This window comes from Chionomys nivalis, chromosome 23, assembly GCF_950005125.1.
Source record: "Chionomys nivalis chromosome 23, mChiNiv1.1, whole genome shotgun sequence".
NCBI classification, from domain to species: domain Eukaryota; kingdom Metazoa; phylum Chordata; class Mammalia; order Rodentia; family Cricetidae; genus Chionomys; species Chionomys nivalis.
Window position 1 is genome coordinate 29532663 of NC_080108.1, and position 25983 is coordinate 29558645.

The 25983-nt window shown below is 44.3% G+C and overlaps 1 protein-coding gene across 1 annotated transcript in view; it reads left to right on the top strand.

The window, feature by feature from the left end:
* The window catches only part of Oca2 (OCA2 melanosomal transmembrane protein), a 209294-nt gene that overhangs the window by 39188 nt on the left and 144123 nt on the right, over window positions 1-25983 (top strand). The window contains exons 10-16 of the mRNA XM_057756393.1: window positions 13717-13788; window positions 15457-15522; window positions 17134-17190; window positions 18299-18423; window positions 19690-19828; window positions 22865-22997; window positions 24271-24418. Of these exons, the coding sequence (XP_057612376.1) occupies window positions 13717-13788; window positions 15457-15522; window positions 17134-17190; window positions 18299-18423; window positions 19690-19828; window positions 22865-22997; window positions 24271-24418 (740 nt within the window). The remainder of the gene's footprint in view (window positions 1-13716; window positions 13789-15456; window positions 15523-17133; window positions 17191-18298; window positions 18424-19689; window positions 19829-22864; window positions 22998-24270; window positions 24419-25983) is intronic.

Below are 25983 nucleotides of genomic sequence, written 5' to 3' on the forward strand. Positions count from 1 at the left end.
TTTGTTTAGCTTCATATTTCAAAAAAAAATTTACATATTTATTTATTTATTTTGGAAGGGGGCGGGAAGGGTTGCAGAGTATTGGTATATTGTCCAGGCTGGCTTCGAACTCTTGACCTCAAGTGCTCCTCTGGCCTCAGCCTCCTTGAGCAGCGGGACCTGTAGATGCATGCTACCATGCATGGCTTAGGTATATACCGCTTAGCATGTGAACTTCAGTACTTTCTCTGCTGCCTTTCAGTCATGCAGTCAGAGTTTGATTCCCTTATAGTCAGAGAACTTGCTGTACATTTGGCGTCAGTTTATTCATTTCTTATGGTGCAAGGTCTTTCCTTTGACTTGACTTATATTTGAATTCTGTAGAATTTGTTCACCGGTGAGAGTTCCCGTGGGCAGGGGGCGTGTCTTGTCTCTGGAAGTAAGCCCAACACTCTAGTTTTCCTGGCTTGCTTGAGGACTCAATGCATGAAGACTCAGAAGATTCCCTGAGTCAGAGTCAAAGTTTTCCAGGAACTAGAGGCTCTGCAGACAGGCACCTTCAGCCTACATTGCTGCTGCCTGACCCCCCGCCCCGAGGAAGCAAGTCCTGGAGTGAACCACTAATCTGTCCACTCACTCTCCCTATACGCTATCACCACTACTATCTGTAGTTGTGACCCTTTTCCTGGTCACATGGGAGCTCCCTTATCATGCCTCTTCACCAGTGTTGAGGCCAGTGCCTTAAACAGAATCTAGCATGGAGCTAGCTCAATAAATAAGGAAATGTCCCAAGAGTGCCTTTAGATGCTTGAGTTAGGTGCTCTGAGTTCTGAGCCTGGTCAACCTGATCGTTAAGCATTGCCTACAACAATTTTTTTTTTTTGTGTTTGTGCCCTTGACCTACATGTAACTGAACAGGAGACAAAGGCTCAGCCAGGGTTCCTGAATATCCCTAATATCTGGATAGGATGGGGCCACTTCAGGACATCCCTTGGGTTATTTATACCTCTGATCCTACAGTGGAGGCAGAATTATTGGTAATTCCTCAGTGCCGTATTTCTTATCCTTGTAAAGTTGTCCTCATTGAAAGCAAGAAGAACAAAGCTGAAGCAATCCTTCTAATGCTCATACTTTGATCTATTACTGGGCCTTGGTCTTAGAGAATTTCCCAGCATAGGATACTAAAAATTCTACCACAGCTAAGGTCTGCAGACTGAATAAAATAATATTTAAAAATGTCTTAGACGGTCTTAATGACTTCACAGCATAAAGAAGCTAATATGTTTCCCAGACATTCACGTTGGGTTCCTTTCTGCTGGAAACACAAAGGCTCTTTCCTTTACCCCCTTATCAAACAGAGGCAGAGCTGTGCAGTCTCCGTGTGAGGCCTGGCTTCACGGCTCAGGTTCTCTGTATTTGTCCTATGCGTTTATGCAGCATTTGGTTTAAAAGCTAGTTATGATCTTCTGCACCAGCTCAGTGTCCTGTCTTCCTAATCTGATTCTGCCTGTGCTATAACCAATCTCCAGGCACAGCCCAGCCTGCATAGCTGGACTTCAGACCAGGTTGGGTACTGTTCACCCAACCTTCCCCACCTGTGCCCTTCACAGTCCTCGGACTTAGTCCAGGTCCCACACCAAGTACCCTGGCCTATCCTGGGGAAACCTGTCTATGCTATCCTCAACCTCAGGGTCGGGCGGGACTGATATCCTGCATTCCATCCCAATCCGTGTGTCCTCCTGACCTTATCCAACCCACCGCATCCAACCTTCAGGTCTGTCCCAGTCCGAAAGTCTGGTGTACCAATCCAGCTTGGTGACTCCACCTGACACGTCTCTGCCTTCACCTTCCTAATCCCCATACCTACCCCAGGCCCACAACCAGGGCCCTGGCTCAGACTTGTGCACCCTCCCTATGCTCTGCCCAGCCTCTTAGTGCCAGTCTTTTGTGTCCACACCAGATTCCCACCAAGGAAAGAAGTCCAAATGCTCAGGTCTCCTCCTCAAAACACCCACACAAAAAATGAAGAGTTAGGATAGTAAGCCTATTCCTGACAAAACCTACCAGTCTTGTAGAAATGTTTTCTGGGAGAATCACCTAGATGAACCCCCGAGGTCAGGAACGCAAAGGAACAATTATAAACATAATTAAAGAATTAAGAAGTTTAAAGGTGACATGAGGAGATAGCTCAAGGGCTGGAGAGATGGCTCAGCGGTTAAGAGCATTGCCTGCTCTTCCAAAGTTCCAGAGTTCAATTCCCAGCAACCACATTGTGGCTCACAGCCATCTGTAATGAGGTCTGGTGCCCCCTTCTGGCCTGCAGGCATACACACAGAACATTAGATACATAATAAATTTTTTTTAAAAAAGAGTTAGCTCAACAAACTTAAAGAGATAAATGCCTGAGGGATGCCCAAGAAACATAAATACAGGTTGAAGAAAATGACAGAAACAATTCAGGATTTGAAAATGGAATTCAGTAAGGATGTAAAAATACCGAAGAAACTCAAGATGAAATGGTGGGATCGAGAAGCTCAACAACCCAATTAGAAAACTCAGAGGAAGCCTGATAAATAGAAGGAATCAAGCAGAAGACAGAATATCCAGACTCAGCGATAAAGGGGAGGGACTAGAGGGCTCAAGCAAAGAATATAAAAAAAAAATCAAAAGAGGCACAGAACAGAAATATTCAGGAACTATGAGACACCATGAAAAGACCAGATCACTTCTGATGAGTGTGAACGAAGGAGAAGAATCCCAGGCCACTAATCCTAGAAGAAAACTGCCCCAAACTACGGACAGCCATACACATACAGATACAAGAAGCACACAGAACACCAGGTAGAGAAAACCTAAAGGAGACTTTCCATGGCGTATCATAGTGAAAACAAGAGTATTGAAAGCTTCCGTAGAATAGACACAGGCCACATACAATGCAAACCCGCAAGAACACATTCTCAGTGGAAACCTCAAAGCCAGAAGAGTGGGGAGAAATCTTCTGTGAGTTTTAAAAGACTGTGAATGCCGGCCCAGACTGCTGTAGCTAGCAAAACTATTTGCCATGGTTGAAGGAGAAATAAAATCTTTCCATGGCACAAACAGGCTAAAAGAATTCATGTCCACCCAACCAGTGCTACACAGAATACTGCAGTGGGTTGTCTTTGGGAAGGTCCCCCGCTATGATCAAACTGGTTTTAACCTGGAGATACATGGGTGGTTCAACCTACCTAAGCCAGCAAATAAAGCATACAGATGGTTTTAGCAATAAAAATCACCCAGTTGTCTCAATAGAAACAGAAAAGGCCTTTGACAAAATCCAACAAGGCTTCATGATAAAGGCCCTAGATACGATAGGACTAGAGGGAAGATACCTCTGGATAATAAAAGCTGTATATGACAACCGCACATCCAACAGTATATCCTAAATGGAGAAAACCCGGAAGCAACACCACTAAAATCAGGACTTAGAAATGGCTGTCCACCACCTCCACTCCTTTGCAGAACGGGACTTGAAACACTATCTGGATCAATAAGGCAATAAGAGAAAGAAATTAAAGGAACATAAATAGTAAAGAAGTCAAATTATTCCTAATTGTATGTGGTATAATATTATACAGAAAGAACTCCAAAAATGCCACCAGAAAACTTGTCAAAAAGATGGATGATTTTTATCAGAGCTGGATAGGAAATCAATACTCGTTCTATACACTACACCAGATATGCTGAGTTGCAACCACGGACACAATAGAATTCACAGTAGCCTCAGAGACAATAGAATATCTATGAATAAACATAGCATGAGGGGAAAGACCTCTATAATAACATGTTAAATCTGTGGAAGATAGAGCTTGAGGAAGTGACTAGAATTTGGAAAGGCCTCGTATATACACTGATTGGTAAAATTAATATGAAAAATGGCCGTTCTACCAAAAGCAGTTTACAGATTCAGTGCAATCTCAATAAAAAAAATCTCAATGGCATTGTTCACAGAAACAGAAAAAAGATCCTAAAATTTATGGGGAACAGCAAAAGACCACAGAAAGCCAAAGCAATCCTGAGCAAAAGAACAAAGCTGGAGGGATTTCTGTTCTAGATTTCAAGACATAAAAACAGTGTAGTACTGGCATGGAAAGAGACATGTAGACCAATGGAACAATATAGTATAATAAAACATGAGCATGCATATCTGTAGCCATCTAATATTTAACAAAGATGCCAAAAACATACAGAAGAAACATGGCATCTTCAATAAACAGTGCTGTAAACGCTAGAAGTTAATATCTTGCCCAAAAATCAACTCTAAATGGTTCAAAGACCTTAGTGTGAACCCTAAAATGTCAAAAACTGTTCTGAGTAAACATAAAGTAAACCTTGTACAAAAAAGGTTTTGTACAAGAAACACAACCATTAGGCAGAAGTCCAGAGAAAATCTTTGCTAGCTGTTTATTTGGTAGAGGATTAATATCCAGAATATATAAAGAACAAAACAAAGCAACAACAATAACAACAGAGAAAAAAAGACAAAACAGAATCAACAAAACAAACAACCCAAGTAGAAATGGGCTGTAGATTTTCCAAAAGGAGGAATAAAAATGGTCCAAAAAAATCTCAAAAATTGTTCATCATCTTTAGCAATTCGGGAATTGGAAGTTAAAGTTGAAACTACGTTGAAATTCCATCTTGTCCTAGTCACGATGGCTAACACTCAGAAAAACAACCGACAGAAAATAAACAGCTGATACGTATCGGCAAGGATGTAGGGAAGGGGAGCCCTCATTCACTGTCTGTTGGAGTGCAAACTCATGTAGCCACCGTTGACGTCAGTGTGGAGTATTCCCACAAAGCTAAAATTATTGCTGACCGGGCAGTACTTGGGAGGCAGAGGCAGGTGGATCTCTGTGAGTTCGAGGCCAGCCTGGTCTACAGAGCGAGTGCCAGGACAGGTTCCAAAGCTACAGAGAAACCCTGTCTCGAAAAACAAAAACAAAACAAACAAACACACAAAAATCCGTTATTTGACTCAGTTACACCACTCCATGGCATATTCTCAAAGGTCTTATATCCTACTCCATAAATATTTGCTTAACTGTGTTCACTGTCACTCTGCTAACAATAGGCAGAAGCTTCGGGCTGGTGACCAGTGTGGACTTACTGGTCCATTATGTGTATGGAAAGGGAGGGTCTTCAAGGTATTCTCTACTATGAAGTCTCATGTTCTTAAAGCATCATCGAGGATATCAATGGGTCCCCTCTGTCTGAATTCGGGGAGTGTACTGCTTTATATATGAGATATAATATTCAGTACTCAGGATTATTCCATATCAAACTTCATTTTCCAGCTGTTTACTACTACGAGGGCAAACTGTGCTCCTGACTTTGGTAATCTTACTTGGTTCGTCTGCAAAAATTGAGCAGCTTCTCAGTTTCTTGTGAAAGAGAAAGGCAGTTCTCTCTCTCTCTCTCTCTCTCTCTCTCTCTCTCTCTCTCCCTCTCTGCCTCCCCCTCCACCCCCTCTCTGGTGTGCAGATGGACTATATTAGTGGAACATCCCAATTCTCTCTGTATGCTGTGCGGAGCCCAGGGCCCAGGCTGGCCTTCACAGGGGCAGTAACCAGAAGGTGGTAACAGTGCCCTGCTGGCCCAAATTAGGCCGGTGCTCTCTTTATATCTACTGATGTGATTTACTTCTGCACTGCTTGCCAGCTAGGTCCCCTCTGTAATTCCTACCTTCCACTGTCTCCCAATAAGGGAGATTTTCTGGCGACTTTGCAAGGTTCAAGTCAGCTCAATGGGAAGGCGCTCTGGCTCCTGGGATGCACAGGGAGCTACCCCACCCTTCTTTGAATTTGTGCACAGTTGTGTACTGACTAGGGTTTGAATAGGAACTGTAGGGAAGAGGTAGAAATGGTTCCGGACAGGAAAAATGGAATCGCTGTCTCATGTAGCTCCAGTACTGCTTACTCCTGCCTTCAGATGTTCCCATTTCTGGCCCTGTGACTGTAGGACTCTTGCCTTTTCACCATGGGAAGGCCACAGGGGAGGATCCACTCTTTTGGGGGTGACAAGGTCCTCCTGGGTTCTGGCTTCTGTGCTTGGCTAGTTTCATGCTGTGTGACTTAGTGTATTTGAAGGATAGAGTTGCACGAAACACCAGATTTTGGTAGCCCCACACCTTCTAAGCGGATCTGTGGAGGAGTGGACAGATGCTATGAATCTGTGCAGTTGGGGCCATAGCTATGCAGTCTTTGATTCAGCCCTGTAGCTAAGCTTTGGAGACCTTTCTGATATGTAATGGGACTTTGTACCTCATGAACTTAGTACTGTGAGATTCCAGGACACAGTTCTCCTGAGCTTTTCCTTTGGACGACCTACACAATCTCTCCTCTCAGGTGACCCAGGGTTGCCCAGTGAAAAACTGGAACCTGTAATGAGGTTGGCCTGGGAACACTCTCCTGTCTACAGTTCAGTGGGGTAACCTTATCAAAGTGGATCTGAAACCACAGCTAGGAAGTTCTGTATGTTCAACATATGTACCAGATCATTTCCTGAAGTCCATAAAACTCTAGTGTCTATGATTCTATAACATATTAGCTAGGCAAGAGGATTATTCTAGAGTTTAAAGGGAAGGACTTAAGGATATTTGAATTTTAGAGTATATATTCTCTGTTGGTTATACAGTGTGTGAGGAGTCTTATTATGGGACATATCAGACAAAACACAGAGAGATCATCAAACACAAAGACTAAAACATGTTCACACATGTATCTATAATAGACACAATGGACTGGGGATTCCATGGGGCTGCAACCTAATACAAGTGCTTCAGAGAGACAAGGCCAGGAGAAGGCCATTAGGGACATAGACCAAGTCCACTCGTGATAATCATCTCACACCAGACCTCTTACCTCAGGCCTGGGAGCTGATTACAGCATTAAGTCCTGACACAACAACCTACCATGGCCATTCTCTACCATTTCCACACATCTCAATTGAAGCTACTTGTTACAACACATCACCACCCTGGGAAGGAGAGGGGGAGGTGGTAGGCTCTGCAGGGAGGTCAAATGGGGCAGCCTCACACTTCAGAGGCAACTGTTAATGAAACTGCCCATTCATTAACATGTTCTGGAACCTTCCTCCTATCATTACAATTCCACAGTATAGAACCCACCAGTATCCCTCACAGCTCTATGGTCTAGAACCTACCAGTATCCCTCACAGTTCCATGTTCTGGAACCCACCAGCATACCTCACAGCTCCATGTTCTAGAACCCACCAGTATCCCTCACAACTCTATGGTCTAGAACCCACCATTATCCCTTATAGCTGCATGTTCTAGAACCCACCAGTATCCCTCACAGCTCCATGTTCTAGAACCCACTATTATGTGGGATTCCCCTCTGTATGCTGTGAATACCATTGGTAAATAAAAAAAACTGCTTTGGTCTGTTGATAGGGCAGAACTTAGGTAGGCAGAGAAAACTAAACTGAATGCTGGGAGAAAGAAGGGTGGAGTTGGGAAGAAGCCATGTAGCCCTGCTGGAGACAGACACTGTAACTTTAGCTGGTAAGCCACAGCCACATGGCGATACACAGATTACTAGAAATGGGTTAAATTAAGATATAAGTGTTAGCCAATAAGAAGCTAGAGCTAATGGACCAAGAAGTGATTTAATTAATATGGTTTCTGTGTGATTATTTTGGGTCTGAGCTGCTGAGTGGCTGAATAACCAAGCAGCTTTCCTACAACACCACTAGTATCCCTCATAGCTCCATGGTCTAGAACCCACCAGCATCTTTCAAAACTTCATGTTCTAGAATCAACAAGTACTCCTTATAGTTCCATGTTCTAGAACCCACCAGTATATTCCACACAGCTCCATTGTCTAGAGTCAACCAGTATCCCCCATAGCTCCATGGTCTAGAAACCACCAGTATCCCGTATAGTTATGTTCTCCAGCTTGTATCCTCGATTATTCATAGCTTCATGTTCTAGCACTTACCCCATTCCCTCACAGTTCCATCTTTAACTGTGCCCATCTCTCAACTCTAATCCCTAACAGATCAGTGTTCTAGCATCGACTCAGTCCTTCAGAATCCCCGATCCAGAACCTACCCCAACCTGACCCAGACCCATGTTTCAGAATCTGTATGCATACCATATACCTCTGTGTTCCAGAAAATGCCAAATTCCTCACAGTCACATACTCCAGCGCCCATCATCAACTAGTGTCTGCGCATCCCCCCAGCACTCTTCTCTGCCCTTTACAGCATGGTATCTGTTCCAACTCCCCATAGGCGCTTGTGTCACACTTGGACCCCACATCCTCACAATTCCACATTCCAGCATCCAAACCCCAACATCACTCAGAGTCCCACGTTCTAGAACCGAGTACCCCAGTCCCTAACAGTTCTGTGCTCCAGCACCAGACCTCCATCCGTCAGAATCCCACATTCCAGATACTGCTTGAATCTCCTATTCTCCCATTTCAAAGATCCTGCACCCCATACCCCTCAGTCTAGTTTTCCAGAATTCCCTCCCAGTAATCTAGAGTTGACCAAGGGTAGTCTTACTTAGAGCCCTTCCTTCCTTCCTTCCTTCCTTCCTTCCTTCCTTCCTTCCTTCCTTCCTTCCTTCCTTCTTTCCTCCCTCCCTCCTTCCCTCACTTCCTCTTCTTCCCTTCCCCTCCCTCTCTCCTCTCTCTCTCTCCTCTCTCTCTCTCTCTTTCTTTCTTTTTGAGATAATATCTTATTTCTTTCATTTTGAGATAAGATCTCACATAGTTCAGGCTGCTCTTGACCTCACTTTGTAGCTGAGGGTTGATGTGGGATTCCCCTCTGTATGTCATGAATACCATTGGTTAGTAAAGAAACTGGCTTGGCCTGATAGGGTAGAGTAGAGCTAGGTGGGGAAAACTAAACTGAATGCTGAGAGAAAGGAGGCAGAATCAAGAGAAGCCATAGGGAGACAGACATGCTGGAACCTTGTCGGAAGGCCACAAGCCTCATGGTAAAATGTAAAATAATGGAAATGGGTTAAATTAAGATGTAAAAGCTAGCCAATAAGAAGTTAGAGCTAATAGGCCAAGCGGTGATTTAATTAATACAGTTTCTGTGTGGTTATTTTGGGAGTCTGGGAAGCCACCTACTACAGAAGATGACCTTGAACTCCTGGTCCTTCTGTCTCTCATATCACAAGTTCTAATAGTACCAGGTTGTCTGGAATGTTTACAATAAAAGCATCTCCAGACGTGGTGATAGTGGGTCTTCTATAACTGCTGAGGTGTTCTCAGGGTCCTTATGCTGGCCTGCCAGGCTGACAGTGTGGCCAGTTGCCTGTAAAGCGGCTGCTGGATTGACAGGTCCCCACTCAAGACTACCAGGCACAAGAGACAGTGTTTAAACACTTAACCAAAGCTCAACCAAAAAAAAAAAAAATGATTGTAACAGCATTGGCACTTTAGTATTTATCGATCTTGAAAAGTGCTTATACCCTGCTCCAGTGTTCCAGAGAAAGGAGTCATCTGATTTATTTCATCATAAGGACATGTAGTCCTCTATTCTTGTACCCGTTCATCCCATCTTTTCCAAGAGAGAGAGAATGAGACAATGTTTCACCGGGTAGCCCAGGATGACTGAAACTCATTGTGTAGACCAAATTGCCTAGAACTTACTAATGTAGACCAGACTGCCTGGAACTTGCTGTGTAGACCGGGATGCCTGGAAATCATTGTGTAGTTTAGGATGCCTGGAACTCACTGTGGAGACCGGGATGCCTAGAATTCGCTGTATAGACTGGGATGTCTGGAACTTACTGTGTAGACTGGGATGCCTGGAACTCACTGTGTAGACCAGGTTGTCTGGAACTTACTGTGTAGACCGGGATGCCTGGAACTTACTGTGTAGACTGGGATACCTGGAACTCACTGTGTCAACCGGGTTGTCTGGAACTTACTGTGTAGACCGGGATGCCTGGAACTCACTGTGTAGACTGGGATGTCTGGAACTCACTTTGTAGACCAGGATGTCTGGAACTTGCTGTGTAGACTGGAATGCCTGGAACTCGCTGTTTAGACTGGTATGTCTGGAACTCACTGTGTAGACTGGGATGTCTGGAACTCACTGTGTAGACCGGGATGTCTGGAACTCACTGTGTAACCTCGAATATCAGGACCTCAGGAGTGACTCTCCATCTCTAGCCATCCAAGAGTGCTGATGTTATAAGGGTGAGCATCACACCGAGCTTCCTGATGGGCCTTGAGAGGTGATTTTGTACAGAAGCTGGGGATTCAGTACTGCTGTGGAACGTATGCCCTCTAACAGAGGGAACACAGACCTGAGTATGTGAGAGTCACCATTTCCTTGTCATTCCCCAGTCCCATCGGTGGCCTCTGCACCATGGAGCTCTGTGTTGCATTAAAACCGCTAACAAGTTAAAAGACTCAGGATTGCTGGAGCACACATCGCGCTCTGTCTGTTTGCCAAGAGACCTGACATTTCAACCTCTGAGGGTTGCTGCAGCTCCACAGAGGAGCCAGAAGTCACAGAAGGTCCCCCAGTCCCAGTGACTATTCCCATTTGAAGATGGGGTGAGGCAGAGGCCAGAAAAAAACGGTTTCAAGTAAGGCCGAGCTTTTGGGTCCAAACACTGACTTATGTGATTTGAAATAAGCAACTTGATTATGTTTGGTAATACTCATTTTCCTCTTCTCTTGCCTGTTGTTTATGCTTGCACGGCTGTAAGCACGTGTTGTCATAGCATATGGTGTCTATTTCTATGACAGGTCATGTAACACAGACCTTTAGTTGTTACTTAGATCTGGGCTTCTTAAACTTCTTCCTATTTACAATCTGTTTTCATCAAAGGAATTTTCACACAAATCCATGAATACAGGTTCATAAAATAGGTATGCAAAATGCATTTATGGACACTGAATCATAAATTTATTTCAACACAATTCTTTTGCATAATATAATTTTAAAGACGTTAGAACATTTCTAGACTAACAAGAGAGATATACTTGCTTATTTTTACATAAAAATTAAATCTCGGATGACTATTTGAAACCGCAGGATGGGAAGTATCCTCAATGCTTTTCAGAATCTGTCCATGCTTTGATTTGATAATGGTCAATGTTGAGAATGATGTTTCACAGAAAAAAATGGCATAAGATGGCAGAAGTAAATTTAGAGCCAGTTCAGGCATTGCTTGAAATTTTGTCCTAATCTCAAGTCAAAACTTACTTCACTCTGAAAATGAACACTAGGTCAGCAACACAAACAGGTTTTAAAATCACACATTCTAATACCATGAGCTCCAGAGATTGTCTAAGCTGATTCTTACCTGCTAGGTGCGACAACAGGAAGATAAAGCCTTTGTATTCTGTAGTTAGGCCATTGTTTATGTAAGCGAGGGACACTTACAGTCAGAGCCCTGAAGTTCATAGCCTGCGGCAGTAGCAAGGCTTGCTAGGCTGTTTCAAGCAGGCATCGTGGGATACTTTATAATCACTGATTAGCAATGACAGAAACACCTCACGTTTATTAGATGCTGCTGCTGAATTTTTGTTGATTGTGTGTTCAGGGACCTTTTCCCGTTACCAACTGTCAGATTCTGTCACGCAACTCCATGTGGGTTTGTGATTCATCGCTTAAGGAGCTGGGACCTAGATTATGGGCTGTGCAATTAAAGAATTTCCTTGCCAGCTTTGAAGTCTCTTCCGGTACAAGTCAGTAGAAAGGATTGCTCATGCTAGGCTAGCAGAGACCCCATGATTAGCATTCTGTTCAAAATTAAGAAACATGCAGTTCCCAGAATAACTGAAAACAACCAAAACATTTTTTTCCCCTGCATTATCTTGCATCCAGTGAGCTTATGGAGAACACTGATGTTTCATTATTGGGTTTGAGGGTCATTTTGGGTTTCTGTACTCTATAACTCACACAGAAAACCACAGGGGGAAATTGTGGCTCACAAAAGCTGTCTCTAAAGTGGTCTGAAACTTCCGAGTTATGAGCCCTGATGTGAAGACTCCACATTACATAAAGTGTTTACATTCTTACCTTTTGTGAAGCTTCCTCTGACTTTTCATGTTAAGTGCATTCAGGAGCACTTTCGATCAAGTGGAACAATTCTGTGTAATGCCTTTTGAACACAAAATCAGAGCCGTCTGCATTCTCATGCCCTCTGCTAAGAAATGGGAACAATTTAAATGCCCACAAGTTGATAAGTGGCAAAACCTGGGGAGCACAGACACAATAGAATACCATTCAGCCATAAAATGAATGAAATGCCGTCCTTTGCAACAACGTGGCTGGAACTGGAGATCATTGTGAAGGAAGAGAAATGAGACACAGAAAGAAGCTGGCTCTCCAGTGAGCTCCCTCATATGAGGAACATAAAAAGTTGGCATCACACACATCCAGTCTTGTATACTTGATGGTTACCAGAACTTGGGGAGAGAAAGTAAGTGGGGAGACAGGAAGATGTTAATTGGAAAAGGTAGTTCTGGTTCGTAGTACATAAGATGATGGTAGGCCATGAAAACACGCACATTGTATAGTGGACTGTGAAGACATGCACAGGGTGATGGAAGACCGTGAAGACGTGCGCAGGGTGATGGAGGATTGTGAAGACATGCACTGGGTGATGGAGGACCGTGAAGACATGCGCAGGGTGACGGAAGACCGTGAAGACATGCGCAGGGTGATGGAGGATTGTGAAGACATGCACAGGGTGATGGAGGACCATGAAGACACGCACAGGATGATGGTGAATCATGAAGACACGCACAGGGTGATGGTGAATCATGAAGACACGTACAGGGTGATGGTGAATCATGAAGACACGCACAGGGTGATGGAGGACCGTGAAGACACGCACAGGGTGATGGAGGACCGTGAAGACATGCACAGGGTGATGGTGGGCCATGCAAACATGCACATGGTGGACCGTGAATACATTTCCAAGAGCAGAAGGAAGGACTCTGGGTACTTTCTTTCTCTTACTTCTTCGAGACAGGGTCTTACTATGTAGTCATAGACATCCCTGGTGGCAGTGCACATGGGCTCAGATTTTCCAACAGATTTGGGTAGAAATTTCACGTGCACTGGATTATAGAAAATATCTTTCTGCCAATCGGTGATATGCTGGCATCTCAATTAGACCAGGCACTTGGCTGTGTGCTGACTTAATAGTGTTCTTAGTAATTGAATAGGGTTGACTTACCTTCTTAAACTAAAGGTTCAGTTGTCTAAAGAGAACATGGTAAAGAAGTAATGCCGCTCCCCTGCAGACTTCTGAAGACGGACACTAAAAAGAATTCCCACACTAGCTCAGAATCGAGTATAATAAAGGGTTACTTATTTAGGGGTAGACTCACAGATCACAGTCCTCTGCTGAAACGCAGAACAACAACCAAATCTCACAACGGGAAGAGAGAGAGAGAGAATGCACGACACGATTTACATTGGCATTTATAGTATAAGAGGCCAAGCCCAAGCGGGCAGGTAACTTACAGGCGACTGGCGGTAGGAATGCCTACAGCAGACTTCCTTGATCAGGCTTTCATGGTTGTTCTGGGAATAAAAGCTACTTTACTAGAATGTGGGCTGCTGGTGGCTGCTCTATGGGCTGCCAAGATCTCAAACCTCTTGAAATGGTCTTATGCGTGATGTGGTATACAATGTCACATGGGACACGTGTCAACGCAGGCTTTTTTGTGTGTTTCTTTCTAGATTGTTCACAGAACCCTGGCAGCCATGTTGGGAGCGCTTGCAGCGTTAGCAGCATTGGCTGTGGTTGGAGATGTAAGTGGCTGTGTTTGATTTACTGGCTCACCACGATACAATGCCAGCCCCATGGAAACTCCAGGGCGTACGAATTGTTTTAAATTCTTTTGTATGATGTTCCCACATGTTTTGCCCATGTTCCATTGAGGCATGAGCTGACACGCTTGGTTTAAGAGAGTTGTCACTGTGGATAAACACACACTCAGCGATGTCCGTCTCCACTAGGGCGTGAGAAAGGTCTTAGAAGTGGATCTAGTGTTCTTACCCAGGAGGCGTGGAGGTGGACCTACAGGGCTGAGGTTCTGCCCTGCAGCCTGGCAGGCCCTGGAGATGCCCGTATGTAAATAATGGTGTCCACTTGATAGGGCACAAGGAAGTACACGAAGGGCAATGAGGGAGCCTGAGTGTTCTTAGGAAACGGAGAAAGACTTGTTGGACGGTTGAAGCTGCCTCTCTGCTCAGAGTCCGGCCACACACAAACTGGATTTGAAAGTAGCTTTACAATCTGGTGGATGTTTTTCCTTTTTAAAGACTATAGACAGGTCATTCTTCTCCCTCCCATATGAAATGTCTATGTAGGGAAGTGTATTGAGTTAGTTATTTATGTTCCGTGTTCTTAACTTAAAATGTCATTGTGGACTGGTCTGAACGCAGTTGTAAGAAAGTGAGTTTTTTTTTCCCCTTGGCTGGGTTTGCATAAAGAGATGCTAAACTGAAAGGTAAAATATCCCCAAATTCTAAAACGTAGAGACAAGAAAATTTTGGCTTTCTCGTAGCACTTGGAATGGAACCCAGGGTGTCATGGATGTTAGGCAAATATTGCTGAGCTGTATTCCAGACCTCAACTGTCGTCCCCAATGAGAGCCCATTCGTATAAGAAGAAAGACGAGGACGTCCCCGGCAGGGACAAGGTTGCCTTGGAATAAACCTGACCAGGGCTTTCGTCAGCAAGCAGTCTATATCACAGGCTTAGGTTCTTCTCCTGCTGGGGTTGGCTGAGATCCGGTTCTGCCAGGCAGTGAACTAGGATGTGCACATCTGGCTGGCTGTGTTGACTTCAGGGAACTAACTTGGGGAGACTGAAACTGTAGCATGGGAAAGAGGAGCCTATTTGAGCTGCATGCAGTCCGTGAGTTTGGGGTGCTGTCTGTGCTGGAGAGAGATTGTCTCCGAATCTCCAAGTCATGCGCCTGTTTTCATAAGTATGGCTCGAATCATCTTTCATTTGGAAAATGGCACGTATGGTACGTAGCAGGTACAGGCATCAAGAAGCCCCTGGGTCACTCAATGAGTCGCCCTTTCCCAGCAGGCTAGGTGCTGGCTGGCTGTCCCTCACTTTGCACTTCATGCTAGTGGCCCTTGGAGAGTAGAACAGACAGCTGTCAATCATGCCACTCCACTGAGGGAAACATGTGCAGACCAAACCTGCAATTCAGGCAATAATCTTCCTAGAGCTTCCAGAAGCAGGGTTACATTTTTTCCCCCATGAATACTTTTGATGCGACAGATGCGTTGGGTCACGAGTGCTATTCAGCAATGATATAATCCAATTTCAAAGGGAAGAGGGTGGAGTGTTTCCAACTTTGGCCCGAAGCGTGGGCTCGCACTAAGGGCAGCCCATTTTCTGAGCGTTCTTCAGTGGGTTGACGCACAGGATTAATTGGCAAATTTGTGCTTTGATTACAGAGACCCAGCCTGACCCACGTGGTGGAGTGGATTGATTTTGAGACTCTGGCACTGCTGTTTGGCATGGTAATTACAGTCCTCCCAGCAGGATATGGCTCCAAGTCTGGGTCCTTCACTCTTCCATGCTTGCTGATCCCTATCATTATAAGTCAAGATGGCATACCTCTTGACAGGGCTTGATTGAGAAGTGTGAGCAGGTCTAGCTCATTTCTCCCAAGGAGGAGGAAATGACTGGTGCTCTGGCTCGTTAGGGCTTATTGAACAATGACGTGGCGTCGGTATTTACGAAAGTGAGCAATTTTTTGAGTTATTAACCTTAAAATAAAAAAATGGCATATGTTAAATAAATGAACCACGGAACAATTTCAGTTAATTGGGAAAGCGATTTTAATAATATAAAGTAAAGGGCCGGGCGGTGGTGGCGCACGCCTTTAATCCCAGCACTTGGGAGGCAGAGGCAGAGGCAGGCGGATCTCTGTGAGTTCGAGACCAGCCTGGTCTACAAGAGCTAGTTCCAGGACAGGCTCCAAAGCCACAGAGAAACCCTGTCTCGAAAAACCAAAAAAAAAAAAATAATAATAATAATATAAAGAAAAGTGTCCCTAAGTAGGAGTTCTAGCTATCGTCAGTGTAGGAACATAAATAAGTCGGCTTGTAGGAAGGAAAGATAAACTTCTAGAGGATTAGCATTGAGCGTGTGTTGTAACTCTAAGCTAGAACAAGTGAGACTTGGCAAGGCCCTGGACAACAGTGGAAAAGATCATGTGTTCCCGGGTTATTCTCTAGACAGGGTCTGTGGGGCTGTATCTGTGCCACATCTGGAGGCTCGCTTTGCAGCAGTCACCAGACAGTCATCTGCTTGCTGGCACCTACTCTAGGCTTCAAAGGGACTCAGAGCTGCCATCCTCTCTGAAGGGGAAGGTGGAGCAAGGCTCTGAACTCAGGTTTCATGGAGGAGCCGATAGTTGTGTGGGATGCTGCCGGGCCTCCTCCCCAGGGAAAGGTGAGTGCTCTATCTGCCTGTTCCGCAGCCCCACAAAGCAGGGCAATCCGACAGGATAGGGAGCCAAGACAAAGCAGGAACTCAGTTTATCACTGTGAGCGTCAGCTTATATAGGTTAAGTAACATCATACTGCCTCCAGCCAATGATAGACAGCCAAGCCCTCCCTCTGGCTGGAGGGGTGTCTACCTAGATTTTGCTGTCTCATCCTTACTCGGTAGTTTTGAGGCTATCCTTCAAACTCAAGCCAGGCTTTTTTCTGTCTTACAGGCCTCCAGGTACAAGCTTTAAGATAATTTTGTCCAACAGGATGCTGAGAAACAAATCGGGCTTGGTCATCTGGACAGAAGAAGGGGATCACACTAGGTGTCTATAATATATACTGTTTTGCTTTTTTTCAAAAGTTAAGCAAACGGTGTAGTAGTTCCTAGGACGGCAATAACAAAGCATGGCATATGTGGGGGCCTGGTGAATAAACATTCCTTTCTCACAGCTAAAGAGCTATGGGCATGTGGATGACTCAAAGTGACAGACATCCAGCAAGGCAAAGTTGCTCTTGAGGACACAGATATCAGGAGCCAGAGTGCAAACTCGTGATGAGGTCATTATCACATTGTTCCAATGTGGTATTTTGCTAAGAAAATTTTGCTACCTACTTTTTGTCTTTCTCTTTTAGATGATCTTAGTAGCCATATTTTCAGAAACGGGATTTTTTGATTACTGTGCTGTAAAGGTAGGTGTAATGTTGTACTTGATGGTCATACACCAAATCAATAAATAATAGGCATAAAATACTTACATATAATCAGAGCAATAGAAGCACAAATATGTAATTGATAAATAATAATGTTAACCAACTGAATGGTGCTATTTATTATTCTAATATTGTACATTTAGTAAATTAAAATATTTAAAATTCCATCCTCCTTTCAAAGTGGCCTCTGGAAATCTTGGTGTAATTGCTGTGCTAAGCATGACTCAGAGCAGCACTTCCAACTTCTCCATGAGTAAATGAAGAGGGAGCTCAGGCAGAGAGTTCTCTCCCCGAGCAGCATTGGAGTGGGCTGCTAGGGCTGTGCATCAGAACACGCTTTACATGCAAGAGTCTGGATATGTCAAGCGATTGTATTTAGGGATGTAATTCCAATGCTTACTTTCTAGACATATACAGTCCTGGCTTTTAAATCTTGGAAAAGTACTTTTTGTTGTTTTAATCTTGTATAGGCTGTATTTATTAATTTCTGCTGGGGCCTGGGCAAAGGGCCTTGCACATGCTTGGCACAGATCCCATCACTGGGTTAAAATGCTAACTCCTTAAAAGTCTTTTTTTTTTTAAAAAAAAACTTATAATTACTATTATTTGATTGACAAACAATGATTGTATATGTCTGGGGCTATAATATGATGTTTCAATGTACACGCACACAGTGTGTTATGACTGAATCAAGCCAGCTAGCGTTATCCTTACTTATCATTTTTATGGTGACATATTTGAAATTTACTTGTTTTTGTTTTTGCTTTCGAGACAGCATCTCTCTACATAGCCCTGTCAGCAGGTCTGAAGGGTTAAACTGACCCTTCCATGCATAGTGCATGAGGGTTGTGCCATGCCCTTGTGGATGAGGAGACCTTGGCACACTCTTTTAATGCAAAGGCTGGTGCTGGCCTTTACTTTCATTTTGGGATTGAAAATTTCTTTTAAAAAATAACTTCTTCAACAAACTTGCAAATTCCGAATAAGAATTTTGGTCTCCATGTCTTGGAGTCATTAGTAAGAACATAGCTTCTATGTCATGAATGAACTGATTTTTGCCTTGTTCCTTCCTATATATGTATCCTAGGCATACCAGCTTTCTCGAGGAAGAGTGTGGGCCATGATCATGATGCTTTGCCTCATTGCTGCCATCCTCTCTGCCTTCTTAGACAATGTCACCACAATGCTCCTTTTTACACCTGTTACCATAAGGTATGTAGAACACTTCCAACATGGAAATGACGATCAGCTTTGGAGCGGATCTGTGTTCTGGTCGTACCACCTGGCTCAAGGCTCCTTCCTCAACATCTACAAAAAGACAAAGGATAGTATCCATCCCCTCACTGGAGTCCAGGTCATTGACTTCCAATCCAACAGTTCTGACTTGTGTGACTGCAGAACTCTAGACAGGTCCAGGTATCAGCACAGCTCAGTAATACCATGAGAAGTTGAAAGACATGTGCATTGCTTTCCAAAAGATAGACTGTCATGAGGGACACAGCAAGCCATACATGTAGATCAGACTGTCATGCGGGACACAGGCAAGCCATGCATATAGATCAGACTGTCATGCGGGACACAGGCAAGCCATACATGTAGATCAGACTGTCATGCGGGACACAGCAAGCCATACATGTAGATCAGACTGTCATGCGGGACACAGCAAGCCATGCATATAGATCAGACTGTCATGCGGGACACAGCAAGCCATGCGTGTAGATCAGACTGTCATGCGGGACACAGGCAAGCCATGCATATAGATCAGACTGTCATGCGGGACACAGGCAAGCCATGCATATAGATCAGACTGTCATGCGGGACACAGGCAAGCCATGCATATAGATCGCCAGATATCAGGAGTTTTGCTGCCACACTTTCCTCCTTCTGCTTACTCCAAGGACTTAGTCTTCGGGTGATCAGGGTTTTAGGACTTCCAAAGATTCCAAGGCAAATCCCAGGCAGCCAAGATAGAGGTCTATGGCCAAGGAAGAAATAATTAAGGTGGTAATTCAAAGAAAAGAGAGGGGCGGGGGAGTTTAGGGTCTCTTCAGAAAAGGGGAAGACAGATGAGGGACTAAGTCAGCAAACTTTGGTGTTATTGCTGGTGACTTTTGACGACCCACCTCTCTCCTGTCTCAAGGTCTCTGATGGCCAGCGCCCATCCACATGCTGCAGGTCCTTCTTCTATAGGGCCCTCCACACAGAACACAGTACTCCCTCCAGGCTGGGAGCAGGCAGAAAGTACATCATCACTTGGAGAGCTCTGACTGTGCTATGTTAACTAAAAGAATCCTTGTAATTAGTGGTACCCAAGGATGTTGCAGCTGAGGCGCACTCTGTGCCTTACTCTTCTCCCAGACTGTGTGTGTGCATGTGTGTATATGTGTGCCTGTGTGTGAGTGTGCCTCCCTTGTACAAGCAAGTGCTTTAAACATCCGGGTTGCACACAGGCCTTTCACTTTCTTATATCCACGATAGGTTATGCGAGGTGCTCAATCTTGATCCAAGACAAGTCCTGATTGCAGAAGTGATCTTCACAAACATTGGAGGAGCTGCGACTGCCATTGGGGACCCACCCAATGTCATCATTGTTTCCAACCAGGAGTTGAGGAAGATGGTAAGGAGCAGCACACTAGGGTTGCTTTCAGGAAATGCACAGCTCACCTGAGCACTCTGTGCAGCATCCTTTACTTAAGTGCTGTGAACCAGGGTCCCCGCTGCCACAGTGCACACCATCATCATAAGTGAAGGATTGGAAGTAAGAGAGGAAAGGCATGAAAGGCCCTGCAGGATGGAAGGGCTGCATTTAGGTTGATATCAATGTGTTGGGAGTTGGTTTTGTTACTAAGAACATGGAGAAATGTCTAGGAAATTACAAAGGGATGAGATGGGGCAATGGGTTGCAGACACATGTGTCTAATAGACCCAGGGAAAATATCAGCATCCAACGGCACGCTGCATCACTCTGGCTCTTTCTAAAAAAGTGTCAGTTTGGATTTTTCTCTTCTGCCTTTCTTTTGCTTGATAAGTTTACCTGCAAAACTCTTCTAGCAACTTCCATTCAGTGCTGTGCTTGTCCCACGGGGCCTCATTAATGTTTCTCTCTTCTCATTGTTCTTATATTTCCTTTCTTTAATTGTCCCTGTTTCTAATGGGAGGAAAGTTTGGTGCTTACATTCTGAACAGACCCAGAGTTACTCAGGATACAGAACTCCTGTCTCCTCAGGCTGTATTTGCTAAAACTAAAAATTTTAGGTCTTAGGCCTGGTTGGTTTAAAGGTAAATGGATTGATATTACATGTAAGCCATTTTCTTAGGCTTCTTAAAATTTTAATGCTGATTTGTTTTTTTATTTTTTTGTGTATGGGTGTTTTTTGCTCCATGCGTGTCTATGCAACACATTCATGCTTAGTGCCATAAAGGCTAGAAGGGGGTTTCCAGTCCCTTGGACAAAAGAGGTTAGTCTGTCACATGTAACTGGACAGTTGTGAGCTATCATGTGGATGCTGGGGGGAAAGATCTGGGTCTTCTGCTATAGTAGAAAAGATGCTTGTTTGTTCCTGGCAGCCCCAAAATAACCACACAGAAAGTGTATTAATTAAATCACTGCTTGGCCTATTAGTTCTAGCTTCTTATTGGCTACCTCTTACATGGTATGGGACAATTGTCTATATTCTGTCAATTATGTTTTAAATAAACACTGATTGGCCAGTAGCCAGGCAGGAAGTATAGGCGGGACAACCAGACAGGAAGTAGAGGCAGGTCAATGAGAACAGGAGAATTCTAGGAAGAGGGAAGGTCCCTCTGCAGTCCTGCCCTGCTGAAAAAGGTGTCGAGCCATGTAGCTAACACAGACAAGAATAATGGGTTAATATAAATTATAAGAGGTAATAAGAAGCCTGAGCTAATGGGTCAATCAGTTTATCATTAATATAGGCCTCTGTGTGATTTCTTTGGGACCTAATGACTGTGGGAACTGGGCAGGACAGAAACTCAGACAACATTTACATCTTAATTTAACCTATCTCTATTAATCTGTGTATCACCACATGGCTGTGGCTTATCAGCAAAGTTCCAGCTTGTCTGTTTCCAGCAGCAGCTATATGGCATCTCCTGACTCCACCTTCTTTCCCCCAGCATTCAGTTTAGTTTCCCCCACCTATCTAAGTTCTGCTCTATCACAGGCTAAGACAGTTTCTTTATTCATTAACCAATAAAAGCAGCATATAGACAGAAGGACTTCCCACACTTTCTGCAAGTACTCTTTAGCACTGATCCATCTCTTCAGCACCCCTGGGCTCATTTTTTTCTTCTGGTTTTAAAGGAAATTACAACATTTTCACAAACACCTAAGAAACAACTATCTTTCAATCAGATATATAGGGTATGAATTCTATAGATAAAGTTCAAGTTCAAGGTAGTGTTTTGACTGAGGAACTCCCAGAACTTGAGTTCTGAGCGAGGTTTGGTGACACATACCTGCAACTCTATTACTTGGGAGGTTGGGGCGATTAACCTGAGCTCTGTAGTGAGAGGTGGTGGAAGGTGGTTTGCCTGAAGCAGCTCACTGAACACCCATGGGGCTTTCTACCTTTACCTATGTGAGCATGGCTCATGGCACGGCTATGCTGCTGTGACCTCTGTGACCACACCCATCCTGCCAAGACCTTTCAGTTTCTGAGATCCCAATGCCCCACAGGATTGTGCTACCCTTGACCCCCCCCCCCCATAGCAGTAACTATTCATGTAAACTACTTGAATTCTTATAGGTGATTATCTTTAAGGGCTTATCTGTCCTTCTTGGGCTCAAGAGATATTGTGCATATTTGCTTAAGGATCTACATAAAAGAACAAAATAAACTAAAGAGCAAAATTAGCTAAGAATATTGTTGAGTTACTCGCTAACAACTTAACCTAAGGGTGGTTTTTATCAAAATGAAACACATTTAACAGATGACCACGACACAGTCCCACAGGCAGGCAGAGAAAGCTGGGAGGAAGGGAGAGGCTGCCTCCCTAGTACCCCTGTAGCTGATTCTGTGCTATGTGCAGGTGCTGTAGTGTCCAAGAATGGGGAGACTGCCCCTTCCAACCCACAGCAGGTAGTTTATCCAAGAATTAAAAAGATTAACAAATAAATAAATGCATATACATGACCACATTATTCAATGTTTTGATCCCTACCCATCCTGGGGCAGCACATTTGCCCTGTGACAGAGACAGTCTAAATCTACTTAGGAGCTCTTTGTGATTGCCTATTTCTGTTTCCTTCTAAGGTGGCTTGTAACTTACGTAACCACTGGTTTTTCAAAAACACAGGACATATAAAAAAGTCTTTAATCAGTCGGGTGGTGGTGGTGCACATTATTCATCCAAGCACTCAGAAGGCAGAGACAGGAGGATCTCCGTGAGTTTGAGGCCATCTTGATCTACAAAGTGAGTTCCAGGACAGCCAGGACTACATAGAGAAACCTTGTCTCGTAAAAGCCAACAAATAACAACAGAAAGCCTTTAACCATTTCAGACTTACTAAGCATCCGTGTTTGGCTGCAGGATTCTTGTCCAGAGCCACTCTTGTCTACAGCTCATGTCCTCACCTCCCCCACCTCCACCCAGGGCACACATATCACGCATCGCTCCTTTGCTCTTCCAGGGCCTGGACTTTGCTGGTTTCACAGTGCACATGTTCCTTGGGATCTGCCTCATTCTCCTGGTTTCCTTCCCACTCCTCAGACTTCTGTACTGGAACAGAAAGCTTTATAACAAGGAGCCCGGTGAGATTGTCGGTAAGTATGAGCACCTCCCTTGCTGCCGAGTCTGTTGTAGTATTCTCTCCCAGCCCCAGGGGACAGTCCTATAAGCAGGAGGGGTCCACTCCCCCACAGGATCCCCAGGAAGGTATTTGTTTGTCCACAGGATGCTGCATGCTTAGGAGCAATGGCTGTCCACAGATACCTCCAACTTGTCCAACAAGCTGCTCTTGGCTGCTTCAGTCTGAGGCTACTCAGTAGCCATAAAGGCTGTCTTGCGTTTAGTTTACCATCTTGGCCTTCTCTCTCTCTCTCTCTCTCTCTCTCTCTCTATATATATATATATATATATATATATATATATATATATATATATATATATATATGTAAAATAGAGGTTAAGGGTAAAAGCCTCATAAAATATCTTACCCCCCTAGAAAGCAATGGATGGCAAACACCTCTCTCCCGTTCTCCATCAGAAGTTGTCTGAATTCAGCCTTGGGTGAAGGTGGTGTTGTTTGCTTCTTTCTGGCCAGCATCTCACCAGCTGATTCCTATCTCTCCTGTGTGAGATAGGAGCTGGGGGAGGGGGATAGGAAAGGGAAGGCATTCCTGCTTCCTGCTTTCTTACCAGAAGCCCTTTAGAGGTGCCAAGCATGGCCGCCCGAGAGCCACATCCCTACTGCTGCTATTCAAGAGCTCTCTTTCAACCATTCAGAGACTGGGCAATTGACTGAGTTCATTTGTGTTGCTCTAACTACCACGGCTTGGCAAGCTAAAAAGTTAGAGGCTTATTTATAACCGCTTACTGTCCAGGAGACCATCAACCCTGGAGCATGGCTCCAGCAACTGGCGAGGCCTCTTTGCTGCTCCCTGGCCTGTCACATACTTTGGAGATGACAAGCCAGATCTCTTGCTTTTAGCCAAGCATCTGAGAAGCGCTGGCAAACTGTATCAAAAGCACAGCAGGAACGTGCAGATTTTGGTTGATATCAGAGCCAGTGAGAATGGGCTAGGGTTGTGGAGGTAAGACTTTGCTCAAACAAAAGTACAACAATAATAAATTAATAAGTGGATTAAAAAAAGATATTGCTGGAGAAAGGACTTTGTTCTTCAGGCAGTGTTGAAACGGCTTTTCTTGCTTAATGGTGACTTTCAGAGTTCAGTTTCGTCGCCATAGCTCATGCTGAGAAGAGCCTGTGCTGGGTGAAACGTGGATGCCCATTGTTGGCGCATGGGGACAGTGGGGGGGCATTGCTGATGCCCGAGGGTGGGAGCGACTCAGCGCCTTGCCCTTATTTCTCTGCAGAACTGAAGCATGAGATTCATGTCTGGCGTTTGACCGCACAGCGCATCAGTCCAGCCAGCCGTGAGGAGACAGCCGTGCGTGACCTGCTGCTGGAGAAAGTGCTGGCCCTGGAGCACCTGCTGGCCCAAAGGCTGCGTTCTTTCCACAGGTACCACACGATCCTGCTTGGATGTGTACCGGGGGCCCCCTTATTGGTTGTGCTTAATGGTGGCATTGCACGAGGTCCATAATCCATTGCAATCATTGTCGTATGATACCCAAGAGAAAAAGATTTTTGATCAAAGCATTTAGTTGCTATAATTAAGCACTGTAGCAAATGATAGAATGAAGGGCTCATTTGTTAACTCCGGTTATTCTTACTGCTTTTGGTAGAAGAGTTTGTGTGTCTCCCTTCTTTGAGTTGTGCTGTTGAAGGGTCGCTAGATGCCTGGGTTATTGTAGGCAGTGTTGGCAATGTTGGATTCCTTGGGTTGTGATTTTCCTTCTATTACTTTCTGTAGGGCTGGATTTGTGGCAATGTATTGTTTAAATTTGTTCTTATCCTGGAATGTCTTGTTTTCTCCATTGATAGTGAACGATAGCTTGGCTGGGTATAGTAGTTTGGGTTTGCATCCATGGTCTCTTAGTTTCTGTAGTACCTCTATCCAGGACCTTCTGGCTTTCATGGTTTCCATAGAGAAGTCAGGTGTAAGTCTGATCGGTTTACCTTTATAAGTTACTTGGCCTTTTTCCTTTGCAGCTCTTAATATTCTTTCCTTAATCTGTATATTTTGTGTTTTGATTATTATATGGCGAGGGGACGTTTTTTTTTGATCCAGTCTGTTTGGTGTTCTGTATGCTTCTTGAATATTCAAAGGAATATCTTTCTTTATGTTGGGGAAGTTTTCTTCCATAATTTTGTTAAAAATGTTTTCTGGACCTTTGATCTGTGCCTCTTCTCCTTCTTCTATCCCTATTATTCTTAGGTTTGGTCTTTTTATTGTGTCCCATATTTCCTGAATGTTTTGTGATGAGAATTTGTTGGTTTTGGTGTTTTCTTTGATCAGTCCGTTTATTTTCTCTATGTTGTCTTCAGAATCTGAGATTCTTTCTTCTATCTCTTGTATTCTATTGATTATGCTTGTTTCTGTAGTCTCTGCTCGTTGACCTATATTTGCCATATCCAGCTGGTCCTCAGTTTGTGTTTTCTTCCTTGCTTCCATTTCAGTTTTCAATTCTTGGACTGTTTCCATTACCTGTTTGATTGTTTTTTCTTGACTTCCCAGGGTATCATTTACATATTTACTCATTTCTTCAAACTTTTTGTTATACTTCTCATCCATTTCTATGAGGGCGTTTTTTACATGTTGTTTAAGGGACTCTATTGCTTTCAAAAAGTCAGTTTTTTCCTCTTCTCCTGTGTTAGGGTGTTCAAGTCCTTGTGTTGTAAGATCATTGGGTTCTGGTGTTTTCATGTTGTTTTTCAGATTGTTGGGTGAATTCTTGCCTTGGCGTCTGCCCATCTCCTCTTACCGATGCTATCTATTGGGTTTGATTTAATTGTAGCGGGGCAATCTGCTCTCAGTGCAGGCTTCACTGTTTCTTGCCCGCACTATCCTGCATCCAGAGCCTCCACCGCCCGGGCCTGCCTGCCGGTGCCTCCGCCGCCCGGAACTGTCTGTGCGCCTGTGCTTCCGCCGCCTAGGCCTGCCTGCCGGGCCTGACTGCCGGTGC